This window comes from Grammomys surdaster, unplaced genomic scaffold (genome assembly GCF_004785775.1).
Source record: "Grammomys surdaster isolate TR1022 unplaced genomic scaffold, NIH_TR_1.0 169, whole genome shotgun sequence".
Classification (NCBI taxonomy): domain Eukaryota; kingdom Metazoa; phylum Chordata; class Mammalia; order Rodentia; family Muridae; genus Grammomys; species Grammomys surdaster.
Window position 1 is genome coordinate 6268626 of NW_021604617.1, and position 15377 is coordinate 6284002.

The following is a 15377-nucleotide window of genomic DNA, read 5'->3' on the forward strand; positions in this document are numbered from 1 at the left end:
GCTCTCTCGTGCTTCACTCACGAGGCTCAGCAACTTTCCAGTAATTTTGCGATCTTACACAATCCACCTCCTTAGACTTCAGAGTCCCCTTAACTAGATAAACACCTATTAACTCTATTGGACATCACACATCTTGGGAAATAAGCTGGGACAATAATTCCCTCTATTTCCTAGATACAGAAAGTTAAGTCACAGACCAGAACCTGGGTTCTCCCAGAGTCTGACTTTCATAGTAGAACATTCTCTGGGTCCCTGTCCTTCCCAAGGCCAGCATGCTCTCTCCAGTCACAGCTACCCTGTTGTCCAGAAGCTTCCAGAGGCCTGGAAGGCAAGCAGCTCAATGTGACTTCTACCCCCTTTACCTGTGGGCCTCAGATGCAGAACCTGTATGAAACTGAAGATGAGGAGACAGACAAGAGGAGCCAGGTGGTAGAAGACCTGAAGACAGCCCTCCGGACACAACCCATGAGGTGACTTAGACTGCTCCCTCTCCTTCACTCCCTTCCTTCCTTGCCCCTGCCCAGGGGCTCTGTCATCCTGAGGCATTGCACAGTGCCCAGATCCATGCTGGTTCTATTGGTCAAACTTGCAGAATTCCTTAAGAGTCCACACTTACCTTCTTTGCTTCCCAGTTCCCATTTCTCTCGATGGTTGCTGGAAGGCTGTGGACGGGAGGGGAGATGGTGCAGGTAAATGGACAAGCCTTGGGTCCTGAGGCAGTGGAAAGAGGACTTGGGGGCAGGTGGTGTATAATAAATGACTTTCCGAGAAAGGGTAGGCAGTGATAGCTCACTTCCTCAAAGGAGGAGGAGGGCATGGGTTGAGAAGTCCTCCACATGCTAGGGGACGATGCAGAGTCTACAGTGTGCTCTAGCCATCTGAAGTGGGAGCCAAGCAGGAAGGGGATGAATGTGTGTCCCCAAGGCCACAGGAACACATCTCCTCCTTCCTAGACCACAGTGGAGAGTGCAAAGGCAGCCAAGAACCACAAGAGTTCTTTGCTTTTGACTCTTCCCAGTGGTGTGCTCAAAGTGGCTTCTAAGATTGGCTAAGCCTACTGTTAAATCCTCAGCAATTTTGCAAATGAGTTATTAGACCAATCTTTGATTGCATTTTAAATTATGTAGACTTGTGATTAAATAAATGATATTCAAAACAATATTTGGCATACGCCACTAATTGCCCAATTATTTTCTACATTTTGCTCTTATATATGTTCTTTCTATTAAGTATGAGCGTGAGTTTATGTCCATAACGCATGGTAAAGACAATATATAATAGTATATAGCAAAAGGTTATTTTAATTCCCCTCAGTAGAATTCGTATTTCAAGGATCACATGACATCAATGTAGAAACTTTGTGGAATACAGAAAAGCATAAAATAGAGGGAAAATAAACATACATATTGTTAAGTTGAAAGCATATTCTGTTGGTATTTACACAACATAAAATTCACAGAGATACATTTACATATTAATTATAAATACTGGTTCTGAACTCAATTCATGGCCACATTCTCAGATCATTAATTATGCTACTAAATTAAGGTCTCTACAACTTCTTTTTTTTTAATATATTGCCATAGATGTCGCTCACACAGACACCCAGATAAAAGCTAAAAATCTTGCTTCCTGGAAGTAATGGTTTTAAATAACAACATAAAAGAGACAAACAAACAGAGTTGAAGAATAAGCCAATTCAATTAAAATAGGCTCTCACAAATATTAAAAAATGCAGCAGATAGCAATAAATGTGCTTTTTAATGCTTGAACAGTGAGAGCTGGCAGCGGGTATGATAAGCACTATAATCTTGAAGTACCGATGTGTGAAAATGATATTTTGAGATATCTACAACAGCTATAATTTGATATGAAAATAGCGGTGATTTATTTGAGTGGCAAATTCTCTGATTCTGCGAACAGTTCTGTGGTTGGCCGATCACATTCGTCATTGACAGAATGCTAATTTCCAGTTAGAGATTATCCAAGATGAGAGCGTAATTCCCTTTTCCCATAGATGTCTTTGGACTCAGAGTGCTTCCCAGAGGCTCTTTATGGGAACATAGAGTCCAGAATAAGGGCTAAATGGTTGCATTGCTGAGTATCAAGATAACTGCTGTTTTCCACAGGGTCTCCTGAAAGGTAGCTTTTCAGCCTTGGTCCCTTGACTCTGAGTTTTAATGCCTCTCCCATGCTGAACTGTTTTCTTGTCTCCTGCCAATAATTCTCTCAGTGACCGATCTGATTAGAGACGAGTCTTCAGGCTGACCCACTGTACCGATTATAAGCATGTTTTCACCCATACCCCCCATCTTAGCTATGCAAATGACAATCCATGGTATGTAAATTTAGTATGTAAATTATCTTTATGTCACTGATCCCAAGTACCTGGGAAAAACAACTGAAGGGGAGAAAGGACTTTCAGAGGGTTCAAATGTATGGTTACTGGGCTTTGGTTCTGGCCTTTGGTGAGGAAAATTCCATGGTGCTGGGAGTGTGTGGCAGAGGCTGTTCTGCTCTCAGTGGACAGGGGGACAGAGGAGGAAGCAGGAGCTCTCTATATCCTTTGGAGGCAGAGCCCCAGTGATTTACTTCTTCAGCTCCTCATCTCCTAAAGTTTGTAGAACCTCCAAAACCAGGCTTGAGTAATTGGGGGTTGAATTTTCAATAAGCAAGTCTTTGGGGGAGATACTACCACAGTATTTAAAATGCAAATAACAGGGCCAAAGGAAATGGCTCAGTGGGTAAAGTCCTGGCTGAGCAAGCATCAGGACCTGGGTTCAGATCTCCGTTTAAAAGCCATACATCTGGAACTGCAGTGCTGAGAGACAGAGGCAAATGATACCCCGGAGCTTGCTGGCCAGCCAGGCTAACTTAATTGGCTAGGTCCAGACTGACTGAGAGACCCTGTCTCAGGAAATAGGGTAGATACCAAGAGAGGGGAACACGAGACATTAACATCTCACTTCCACATGTGTACACACACACACACACACACACACAGGTGTGTTTGCACAAACACAAGAACACACACATGCACACACACAATAAAAAATAAAATACCAATAAAATGTAAATGTAGGCAAGCAGGGAAGTGAACCTTGAAGAGATGAAAATAAAAATTCAGTTCAAATTGACTTTGTCAACCTTGATCAAAACTTTGTGGGAGTCTCATGCCAGACAGTTTATTCCCAGCAAACTTAAACACACTATAATTTGGGGGAAAGTTTTCTGGTGTAATGCAGTCACCAGTGCCCATGTAAGTATAATTGCATAGACATTCAACTCAGGGCACATGTCACCTCTTCCAAGAAGATACGTTTTAGAGCCAGATTAGCTGTACAAGCTTAAGGGCCTAGGTGAGGCTCTACCGTGGTCTCGGTCATAGAGATAGTGTAGAAGTCATTTGGCCATTAGCCACCGCTGGTCATTTAGATTTTTAAGTCTATCTGGTCCTGATTGTGAAAGCTTTGGGAGCCCCTGGCTGTAAGGGTCATTTTAGATTACTAGCCACCTCTAGTCCTGATTGTGGGAGCTTGATATGGCCTGACCCAACTATGGCGATCACCAGAGTATTTAATCACCCTCAATTCCCAGCATTCTGGATGGAAGAACAGGTTTTACATCCTTCCTTTAAGAGGACAATCTTGTGTGCTTAACATTGCTGGGTTTCCTGGAGATCTGTGGGCACATGGACCTTTGTGCAGTGTTTCCAACAGTCTGGGACTGGGAAGAGTGGTCAGCAGCTAAGAGCATTTCTTACTTTTCCAGAGGACCTGAGTTCTGTCCTCAACACCCATACTGGGTGACTCACAACTGCCTTTAATTCCAACTCCAGGAATCCAATGCCTCTTGTAGCCTCTCAGGTTCTGTACGTACCCACACATGCACACATACACACACACATACAAAGAGAGGTGAAGGGGAGGGAGAGGGAGGAAGAGAGAGAGAGGAAGGGGAAGAAGAAGAAGAAGGAGGAGGAGGAAGAGGAGGAGGAGGAGGAGGAGGAGGAGGAGGAGAGAGAGAGAGAGAGAGAGAGAGAGAGAGAGAGAGAAAGAGAAAGAATTTTTTTTTAAAAAAAAGAATTTTAAAAATCTAAGTCTTCTGCAAGGTTGAAAGTTTGGGCCTATGGATAAACTACATAAATGAGCCAAGCAGCTGCTATGAGTGAAGCATGGTGAATGGTACACATATCAGGTCATTGTTATTTGTAAAATATGTGTGGAACTCAAAAACAGAAAACTTCTTTTGGGCTCTGACTTAGGTTTGTGACCCGGTTCATCGAACTGGAAGGCCTGACCTGTCTGCTGAATTTTCTCCGGGGCATGGACCACACCACTTGTGAGAGTCGCATCCACACATCTCTCATTGGCTGCATCAAGGCTCTGATGAACAACTCCCAGGGACGGGCACATGTCCTGGCACAACCTGAAGCCATCAGCATCATCGCCCAGAGCCTCCGCACTGAGAACAGCAAGACTAAGGTTGCGGTGCTGGAGATCCTGGGTGCAGTGTGCCTTGTGCCTGGAGGCCACAAGAAGGTTCTACAGGCCATGCTACACTACCAGGTGTATGCAGCCGAGCGCACGCGTTTCCAGGTGGGCAGTGGGTTAGAAGGCTGGGGCATCAACTGGGGGATGGATGGGATGGCACAGGGTAAAGGCAAGACAGACTAAGAACCACATAAAGGAAACTGGAAGGAAGGGGCACCTGGCAAACTGCCCTGTCCACTCGCAGAAGGAAGAGCTAGGACCCAGAAGTCTTCCCACAAGAGACCTAAGAAATTGTATATTCAGAGTTGTGGTCTGGCTTTCAAAACAGATTTGTCCTCTTCACTAGACTGTGGGTCCCTGGGGCCAAGATACTGTTTTGCTTCATGTTTTTGTGACCCTGGCTCTCTGAAATCAGCACCTGGCTCATGATAGGGACCCAGACAAGAATTGTTGAACTGAGTACAATTAGGGGTCAATACTTTAGGCCTGGGTGAATGCCAAATTTGTGGATGCTGGGACCAGCCCTGGGAATGCAGGTCATGCTAGATCCCCTTCTTTTGTCTGACCCGACTGGAGACTCCACATGCACCTACTGGCGTGTGTCTGAAGTGCCTTAGCTCAGTGCCTGGCATCCAGTTAAAGCAGTTGACCTGACATTATAAACTCTGTGTTTCGTGAGTCAGGCTGTTAATCTAGCATTACACATTTGCAAATGAGCAATGAATTTGTGCAGAAAGTGGTTCCTAGCTCTTTGCAAAGGATGAAGAGATTAAAAATAGCATCCATGAGGTTGGGGGAGTGGGCAGGAATGGCCATGAACTGTCAACAGCTGGTGCAGAATCAGAGCGCAGCAGTAGAATCCAAGCCCTGGGACTGAGCGGTAGAGAGTCAGAGGCACCCCTTAATTTGGAGAGGCATGATCAGGCAGAGAGTACTGGGAGGCTTCCAAGGTAACTGGAAGGGCAGTAGAAGAGGGGAAGAGGCTTCTCTGGGAACATCCTGAGACCCCTCCTCAACCATCCCTGTCTTCCTATTAGACTTTGCTGAACGAGCTAGATAGAAGTTTGGGCCGGTACCGGGATGAGGTAAACCTGAAAACAGCCATCATGTCCTTCATCAATGCTGTCCTCAATGCTGGCGCTGGAGAGGTGAGGCCCCTTCCGTTTACTCTTGAACTTTGGATAATATGTGAGTTTGAGAACTTTTTAGGCAAGTGACAGAGAGGACAGAAGCATCTAATTGTTATGACCACTGCTGGCATTGTCATCTTCAGATGCCCTTAGAACTTCTTATCTCCTTCTCTTAGAGCCATGGAAGGATGGCTTGCAGGAGTCCTACCCAACTCTACCAAGGACCCAACCTTCCAGGGACCCAAATCCATCTAGCATTGGCTGTTCAATGTGGTATTCTGACTTTGCTTCCCACACTATCCTTTTTGATTTTGTCTAATCTGAGAAGGCTCTGGGCAGTTTGCTTCAGCAGTAGCATGGCACATTGTGGATTGGGCACAAATCCACAATGAGGCTGGCTGGTGATGATTTGGAGGGGTGAAAATTCTTTACTGGAGGAGAGAAACTTTTGGTCCTTCTTTGTCAAAGTTTTTAGAGATCTACTTTTGGACCACTTTCTAGGCTAGTTAGTCACGTTCTTCTAGGAGGGTTAGAGGTACAGCTTCTGATTTCTCCTCTTCTGGGAACAGAATGGGATTCCCAGTCCCTTACATTAGAAATAATAACAATAAGAAATAACATTAGAAAAACCTGAAAAATAACTGAAGTCCCAATTTTTAAGACAAGCAACTGTTCCAGTCCAGTTTGGTTCTGTCTTAAGTCTGAGAAGGCTCTGGGCAATTTCCTTCATCAGTAGCATGGTGCATTGTGGGTTGGGCACAAATCCCAATGAGGCCAAGAGAGGCCAAGAGAACAATTAACGGTCTCCCCTTTTTTCCATTTTCTTGCCAGAATGCCTTTGTATGTGTGTATACAATTCTCATTACCTGGATTACATCAGATATTCTACAGAATAACCTATCCCTAAGATTCGAACATCATGTGACATCAATACCAGCCTTTTTTTACACTCATTTGTCCCGATATGTTGGAAGTTGTAAAATGCCAGGCACATTTTAAGAGTATAAACCATCTTAGTTAATTCCCTGTTGCTGTGATGAGACACCATAGCCAAGGAAAATTATAGAAAAGTTTTATTAAGCTTACTGTTTTGGAAGACTAGAGTCCACGGCCGTCATGGTGGGCAGCATTGCAATAGACAGACACACATGATACTTAAGCAATAGCTAAGGACTCACATACTGGTCAGCAAGTAAGAAAAAGAAAGAGAGCTAACTGGAAATGGTGTGGCCTTTTGAAACCTCAAAGCCTGTGCCCCTTTCCCAGTGACACACCTACAACAAGGCCACACCTTCTAATACTTCCCAAACAGTTTCACTAACTGGAGACCAGTCATTCGAATACATGAGCCTACAGGAGGCCATCCTTGTTCAAACTACCACATAAGCCTGGGGCCATATCATAATGCAAAATACATTTAGTCCAAATTCCAAATTTGTAGTCTCAACATTGTTTAAGAGTCCAAAGTCTCTACTGAGATTCAAGAAAACCTGTTAATTATAAACCCTGTGAAATCAAAAGGCAAATTACATACTTTCATCATACAATGACACAGAATACGCAGTGGGGAGTGGCAAATGAAGAAATACTGGACCAAAGCAGACCCAAACCCAGCAGGGCAAGTTCTAAATCCTATAGCTCTATATCAGATGTCAAAGGGATCAGATGGCTCTTCCCTCCAGCTTTGCTGACTGCAACAAACTTCTCTCTTTGGGCTGGTCCCATGCTTGCTCTGCAGCTCTCTTTGACAGGCATCCCATGACTCTGGCGTCTCCAACATCCTGGGGTCTCTGGTATAAGCTAAGCTTCTCTTTTACAGCTTTATACAATGGCCTTTCTGGGCCTCCATGTGGGGAAATCCCTACCACACACCTAGCTTTGGGGGATTTCCTTAACTGAGGAGGATGATTCCCCTTTACTCTTACCTCTCTTATAACTCTAAATCCAGAACCACATGGTGATGTTGCCAAGTTAGGCTGCCTGTTTGCAGCGGAACCAGGCCTCCTCTTCAAATAGCACTTGCATAACTTTTGACTTGCTGGTGCTTTCTAGGACCTCAAACTCTGGTGGGGTCTCATCCTGAAGATAGATCTCCTTTTATTCTGTTTCTCCTTATGTCTTTTAGCACAGGCCTTGGCTCCAACATTAAATGAAACAGTTCACAGGGTCTTTCTTTTTCCCTACTTACTCTTTTTCAATGTAGAGTAAGAGTGATCACGAATCATCAGGAGACAGTCAGTCATAAAATCTATCCTAAAGTCTCCTCTGTCAGAGAAATTAATGCAAAGCCCTTCAATCTAGCAGATCCTCAGAGCCAGAGAAAACAGCAGCCACATTCTTTGCCAAAATATCACAAGAGAATGGTCCCTAAGCCACTTGCTAATACTGTGCTCCTATGAAGCCTCCATGGTCCACATTGTTCACAGCAGCACTATTAACTCTCAAGCTCCAGCTAGAGTGGCCCGTTAAGCTCCACTTACAGAATTCAATGCTTTCCTAGTTCAAAGTCGCAAAGTTATCCACATTTCTCTAAAACACATTATAGCCAGGCCTGTCACAGCCACAGCCCACTCCTTGGTTGCAACTTCTGCCTTAGTTACTTTTTTATGCCTGTGATGAGACACCTGCCCAGGAAAGAGTTTGTTGGGGGCTTAAGCCCATGAGTGTCGTGGTGCAGAGCATGGCATGAGGCAGGCAGGCATGACCTGGAGTAGAAGCTGAGAACGTACATATGCATGCATGGGGGTCACAAGCTCAAGGCAGAGAGTGCTAACTGGGAATGGTGTGGGATTTTGAAACCTCAAATCCCACCCCCAGTGACACACCTCTCCAACAAAGCCACACCTCCAAATCCTTCCCAGACAGTTCCACTGACTGTGGACCAATCATTCAAATATGTCAGCCTATGGAGGTCGTTATCATTCAAACCTCCTCAGATAAGTAATATAATTTATCCCCCAGATGCAAAGCCAAGACTACAAAACTGGGCAGCAGAACAGGAGCATAGCCAAGCCCCTGTCGTGTTGCTGTGCGGCAGTATTATTTGACACCAGAAGGCAAGCTAACATTGATGAGGGACTGGAGTGAAGTGAGAGGGTGACCAGGGGCTTGCTGACAGGTTTGCTTCAAAGAAATAGCAAGGTCAGAGGCAGTCTCTGGAAGTGCTTCTCAATGAGTTTGCTGCAGAATGTGATATGGGACTGTGGCTGATCTGGATGCTGACCGGGCCTATGGGTGTGTCTCTTGGACATGAGATGAGCCCTTGAGTCTGATCCTCCCTTGGTGACCCTCAGGATAACCTGGAATTCCGTCTGCATCTCCGGTATGAGTTCCTGATGCTGGGGATCCAGCCAGTGATTGATAAACTTCGGCAACACGAGAATGCCATCCTGGACAAGTAAGGCCTCAGCTGCCCAGACCCACCACAAACCTGGGATGTCAGCACTGTGTATGGCACATGAACCCATGCGGGCCTGCTTATCTCAGCCCTGAACCCAGTGGTTCTCAATCAAGGTTGTCTTGCTTCTAGGACATCTAGGAATAGGTGTGGGCATTTGGTTTTCAACCTGGTCTGGGTGAGCACTGCTGACACTCTTAGTTTTGAGGGAGCAGAAATGCTAAATGTCCAGCTCTACAGAGAATTCCCCCACCCCCGAAGGTATGCTGTAAATTCCCTGCTGATCAAAATGACTGGTCATGCTATGTGTTACCCGTGAGCCACATTGGCGCTATCTCACTGGTGCAAGCAGTTTATTACAGTGAGTTTTAAGAAGAGAGCATACAGGGCTGGGAGATAACTCAGCAGGTAAGAGTTCTTACTGTGCAATCATGAGGAACTGAGTTCAAATCCCCAGGACCCATGTAAAAAGCCAACTATGGCCACCAGGGGGTCTGAAACACCAACACTGGGAGAGGGAGACAGAAAGATTGCTAGGGCTTTCTGGCCACCACCAGTCTTGCTCCAGGTTCAGTGAGAGACCAGAGACCTGGTTCAAGAGGAAAAGGTAGAGGGATAGAAGGGACACTCAAACAATATCCTCCCTTGATCTCCAAATGTGCATAAAGTACAGACATATACCACAGACACACACACACACTCGCACACACACACGCACATGTACACATACATATACATACATGTACATACATATACATGCATATACATGCATATTCACACACATATTTACCACAATACATATACACACTTATACACATATACACACATGTACACACATGCATATACATAAATACACACAATACATACATGTACCCACACATACACACATGCATATACATATACATACATATTCACACACATACGCACATATACACATATACATATGTGTTCACATGTGCATATACATACATATTCACACACGTGTGCACACATGCATACACACACATACACACCAGGATGAGGGAGAAGGAGAAAGAGAAACAACTGTTTTGATGTGGAAAGGGGGCAGTGTTTCCAGGGAAAGTAAAGGAGAGGTTGGCTTTGAGGACTCGGTTGCAGAAAACATGGTAATACTGGGCAGACAGTGGTCCTTGGAAACGGGTGGTTTGATCCTCCAGGAGATATCTAGCAGTGCCTAAAAGTGTTTTGGGTTGACACAGTTAGGAGTGGAACTTCTGCATTTTTTGAAACAGGGTTTCAATACTACAGCCCAGACTAGCTTGGAACTCAATACACACCCCAGGTTGGTCTCAAACTCATGACACTTTTCTATCTTAGCCCCCTGAGTGCTGGGATTGCATATTCGATCCATCGTGGTTGGGATAAAGGACATTGGGCTAATTAATTAGGGACATTAGTGATAACCTGGAACACACAAAGCCGCTCCCACCACCAAGGAACAACTGTGCTTAACAAGTCAAAAATGTCAAAGTAGAGAAATGTGACCTGTGGTGGCTGGACCTTGGCATGACCACCCTGAGGGAAGACCATGAAATCGTATCAAGGAGAAGGAGGTTGGCTCATACTGCATAGCCTCTTCTGGTCTTACCTTAGCCTCACCTGAATAAAGCTTTCAGATAGTAAGGGGATATTGAAGGGGCTGGAACCTTCTGTCAGGACTGTTCTACCTTTAATATCACTTTCCCTGCACCGCATATCTATCTTCCCTGTCTTTCTAGGCATTTAGACTTCTTTGAGATGGTCCGGAATGAGGACGACCTGGAGCTAGCCCGGAGGTTTGATATGGTGAGGTGCTTGTGGGGATGGGACCATTGTATGGAGTCCTGGGCACAACCATGGCTCCAGAGTCTATGCTCAAGGTCAGTCCAGTGCTGGCTAGGTCCCAGTGCTACCCCTTGGCCAAGTCCTGTTTCTCAAGGAGCTCCGGTGGTGTGCTGGCTCTTAGAGCCTCACCTCATGAGCTGTACCTGGTCACCGGCTCCCCAGGAAACCAAAAGTAACAAAGCAAGACAGCCAGCATGTGGACACGCTTAGTCTCAAGTTCTTTCCCTGGACTGGCTTTTTCCTGCCTCCTTTAAATTTCCCAGGTTGCCTCTTTCTACCCATTCCATCTGAGCCTCTCAACAGCTCTGAATACACACCTCTCCACTGCCCACATGTTATATCTTATAATCTTGCCTAAACAATAGCCTCTTTTTGGGCAGGACTTACAGGCAACAAGCGTCACCCACTACATGCTCACAAAGCCTGAGCTACAGGCCACCACCTTCTTTAAAACATCTATGCCCGCTCCCTTCCCTTAGTGTGGGTCAGCTGTTCCTAGCCAGGGTAGTTTTATTATCCATGGGGCATTGGTTTAGAGTGGACATGTCTTGCATGTCACAACTTGGGGAGGGAAGTAGGAGGGCACCATTGGAATCTAGGGTGTAGCGCTATGGATATCATTAAGTGTTCTTCAAGACACGGAATGTTCTACCCCCACCAAAGAATTGTCTGCCCCAAGATGCCAGTGGTACTGAGCTGGAGAAATTTATTTGTATAATTGCTAACTCTTCCCTTTGATCTCATCTGTCTTTGTTCTTTTGCTCCTGGGTGATAGTCAGGAAAGAAAAACTCTTACCAGGAGATGGATGAGGCTGGGAAGATGGAAATACTATCTTCTGGCCTTTGATTTCTTCCTCTGTGTCTGGCTCACCCCACACCCACATTGTGGTCTAAACTCCCCCAGGTCCACATTGACACCAAGAGTGCCTCCCAGATGTTCGAGCTAATCCACAAGAAGCTGAAGCACACAGAAGCTTACCCCTGCCTGCTCTCTGTCTTGCATCACTGCCTGCAGATGCCTTGTGAGTACCCTGTTCTCACCATCACTCTCTCAAGCCTTGGTCTTTGTCTGCCAGGTCAATGTGAGCCTTTGAGAGCTTTGGCCTCTGTGTTTGCCTTTGTGAGGGCAGGCCCGGTGACTTGAGCTCCTCCATCGTTGGGTTGCCACACTGGAGGTGGAGCTAAGCACATGGTTAGAGCAAGTCCAGCCTCATAGTCCAACAGACAGAAGTTCAATCATGACCGAAATGCATCTTCTGTGACCTGTTGATGGCAGGTCCGTTTGCAAAAGGAAGTTTCATGCTTAGAGGAAGAGAACAGACATCCAATGCTCATGTTGCTTTGTTTGTTTTGACTACGGTGTAATTGTGTATGCACGTGTGTGCGTGTGTGCGTGTGTGTGTGTGTGTGTGTGCATGTGTGTGCATGTGTACACCCCAGAAGTCAGTATCAGGTATGTTCTTTAGTCATTCTCTACCTTAGTTTTTGAGTTATGATCTCTCACTGAACCTGGAGACCTCATATTCTGCTAGGCTGGCTGGCCAGTGGGCCTCAGAGATCCTCCTGCCTCTGCGCACCCAGCCCCTTTACACTAGATACTAGGGATGGAACTTGGTCCTAATGATTGTGTGGCCAGCACTTTAGCAGTCTGAGTCATCTCCCCGGCCTCATGTTTGGCTTTATTTTTACGTTTTACCATTCTTGCTGACTCCTGCCTTCTTTACGGACAGCAAATGGCATCTTGCAAGCAGGTGGCTGAGTTCTCAAATCCATGTGTTTATGGGAACAGAATAAATTACTCAAAATTACTCATCATTGCCCATAATATAATTGGTTAGGAGCCTCAGCCGCACTCCGTGTTTGTTACTTTAGCTTTCCGAAAATAGAATATCTTGAAATTTTGTTTGGTCCTCTGTAATAATCAGCCTAATCGGGATCACCAAAGTCACAGTAATAATGATGTTGGTGACAACTAGTTCCACCTTGGGGGACACTGTGATAGGAGATTCTTAGCACATTGTCTCTGAACCTGAGGACAACCTGTATGCTGTTACTTCTGAGTGAGTTCTTCACACAGAGATGTTTTTCACGGTTTGGGGTCAGGCTTTAGATGAAACACGGAGCTCTGAGCTGGCTTTACTGCATTCCTGGGAAACAGCAAGTGGACAAGCTGGCAACGTGGTGTTGGTAGAGCAGTGTGAGAGGGGGCTGAACACACAGAACTGCAGCAGGAAGCCACAGTTCTCCAAACTCGGCCGGGAGGCTGGACCATGGCTCCGCAAATAAAGGCACTTGCTTCTCTTCTGGGTTCAGGTCTCCAAAACACATGTTGAGTGTCTCATAGATGTGTGTAACTCCAGCTCCAGAAGATCTGAAAAACTTCTTCTGGCCTTTGGAGACACGCATACACACACACACACACACACACACACATTTTTTTAAATCCAAAACTCAGTCTGGATCTCCACAGAAGGTGCTAGAATCTGATTTCTTCCGCACCCAGTCTCTCACTGTTTGGTGGTCCATAAGCAATGTGAACGGCCTCCTATCATCTGTCTCTAAATGGGGCTTTGAAGGCACAACTGCCTAGCTTGTAGGCAGAATTTGATGTCAAGATTAAAGTGATTTTTCCTAGTAGCCATTAAAGATAAAGCAACCAAGGAAGGAACGGTAGCCAGCTATCTTGTAAAAAGGATGTCCACATCCAGGTAGACTGTGATCAATGAGGTCTTCATAGTTGAAGTCCTTCTTCACCAAGAAGTCTCCCTGGGTTCTACTCAGCCCTTTAACCCATTTTGTTGAACTCAGCACACATCTGGAAACCAGCTGCCATTTTTTTTCTGTAAGGTGAAAACAAAGATAATCATGAACTCTTGTTTCAAGTTTTCCCTGGAGACTTCATGATTCATCATGTAATATTTTTAAACAAGTGTTTTATGTAGACAGTAGAAAAAGCCATTCATGCCCAGGGCATTGTATGCCCAGTGTCTCAGTAAGAAATAGGAACATTTCATGCTATAGAAAAATGTCAGGAGGGTTCACCAGGCCATGAAAAGAACCACAGATAATGAAGAGTTGACTGGATTGTGAGTCTTCATGATTGGAAGCAACACTGTGTCTTCCACCAGACCAGGAGCTGGCTCCCTGAAAGGGGGAAGGGTTTGCCATGCTGGCCCTATGATCTTAGGGAGTCATGGACTCCAGGGGTTCCAGGGCTCAGGATAGATGGATGCCTTCTGTCCCTCAGACAAGCGGAACGGTGGCTACTTCCAGCAGTGGCAGCTCCTGGACCGCATCCTTCAGCAGATCGTCCTCCAGGATGACCGAGGTGTGGACCCTGACCTGGCACCACTGGACAACTTTAATGTCAAGAACATCGTCAACATGTGAGTTATGGCTGGCCTCTGCCATCTTCTCTCCCACTCTGGGTTCTCCCAACAAAACTTCAGTTCCCTCTTCAACCCACGTTAGTGTTCAGAAACTCTGCTCATAGGATACAAAAGCCTTCTCCAGTGTGGCAGCTGAGTTAGCAACTTTGCTTGTTTCTGTGGCAAAATACCAGGCCAAAGCAAGGGGAGGGGGGCGGGTGTTGCTAAGGGCGTTACACAGAGCACTGGCCAGTAGACTACAACTCATGAGCCAGCCCAGTCCTCCAGTTTGAGTTGGCAATTATTTTGCTTTCTTTTTTCTTTATTTATTTTTTTGTTTTGGAGTGTATATGCATATATCATGTGCATGTGTTTTCTTGGGTTGCAGAAGTCTTTAAAAACATTTTAAGCTACTGTAAATTAGAAGGCTGATCCAAATGTAACATGGTCGTAAATGTCTCGGATTTAGCCTTAATATCTCTCCTCTGAGACTCCAGAGGTCAGAATAGAAATGGGGGGGAGGAAATCTATGCATATGTACATGCATGTGTATATATATGCATGTGTGCACATGTGCATGCCTGTGCATGTGTGTGGCATGGCTGGCTTTTCTTGTTTCTGTTTCACACTCCTCTGACCCTTTCTGTGTCCCAAATCTACTAGCTAACACAAGTTCCTGACAGACACCCTTCAAGATGCAGCTGGGGACAGGAGGCAGGAAGAGGAGGGGGAAAGGTCTTAACTCATAGGCTATGTAATAAACGGCTTCCTGCTACGGTTCTGCACATGAGTACACTGGAATCTTCTAGAGTTCTCTGCTAAGAGCTTTTTCCTGTAGAACACAATTCATGGACCATACAAGAGGTTCCCCACTCCCATCTGGCTATGTCGATGCTTTTGGTCCTCCTACCAACTCTTGCATCCCTGGCAACATAGCACACACCAACCTACAGTTCGATGTTTCCAGTTATCTCCTAATTGAACCCCTGGGTTTCATAGGAAAATGGCATCAGCCCAGCTAGGGCTCCAACTGGTACCTACTGCACTCACACAGGCTCTTGTGCCAGCAAACCCTAGGGGTGCTCATGGGTCCCAGAACAGCCACACTGTTTGGGTTGTTTAGCCCTTCTTTACCATCTGCATT

General features: G+C 45.6%; 1 protein-coding gene across 2 annotated transcripts in view; it reads left to right on the top strand.

The window, feature by feature from the left end:
* Nucleotides 1-15377, top strand: part of Daam2 (dishevelled associated activator of morphogenesis 2) — a 119128-nt gene that overhangs the window by 73615 nt on the left and 30136 nt on the right. For both annotated transcript variants that reach the window (XM_028766576.1, XM_028766577.1), the window contains exons 5-11: nucleotides 376-470; nucleotides 4265-4598; nucleotides 5531-5641; nucleotides 8917-9020; nucleotides 10760-10826; nucleotides 11770-11887; nucleotides 14113-14251. In XM_028766576.1, coding sequence (XP_028622409.1) covers nucleotides 376-470; nucleotides 4265-4598; nucleotides 5531-5641; nucleotides 8917-9020; nucleotides 10760-10826; nucleotides 11770-11887; nucleotides 14113-14251 — 968 coding nt within the window. The remainder of the gene's footprint in view (nucleotides 1-375; nucleotides 471-4264; nucleotides 4599-5530; nucleotides 5642-8916; nucleotides 9021-10759; nucleotides 10827-11769; nucleotides 11888-14112; nucleotides 14252-15377) is intronic.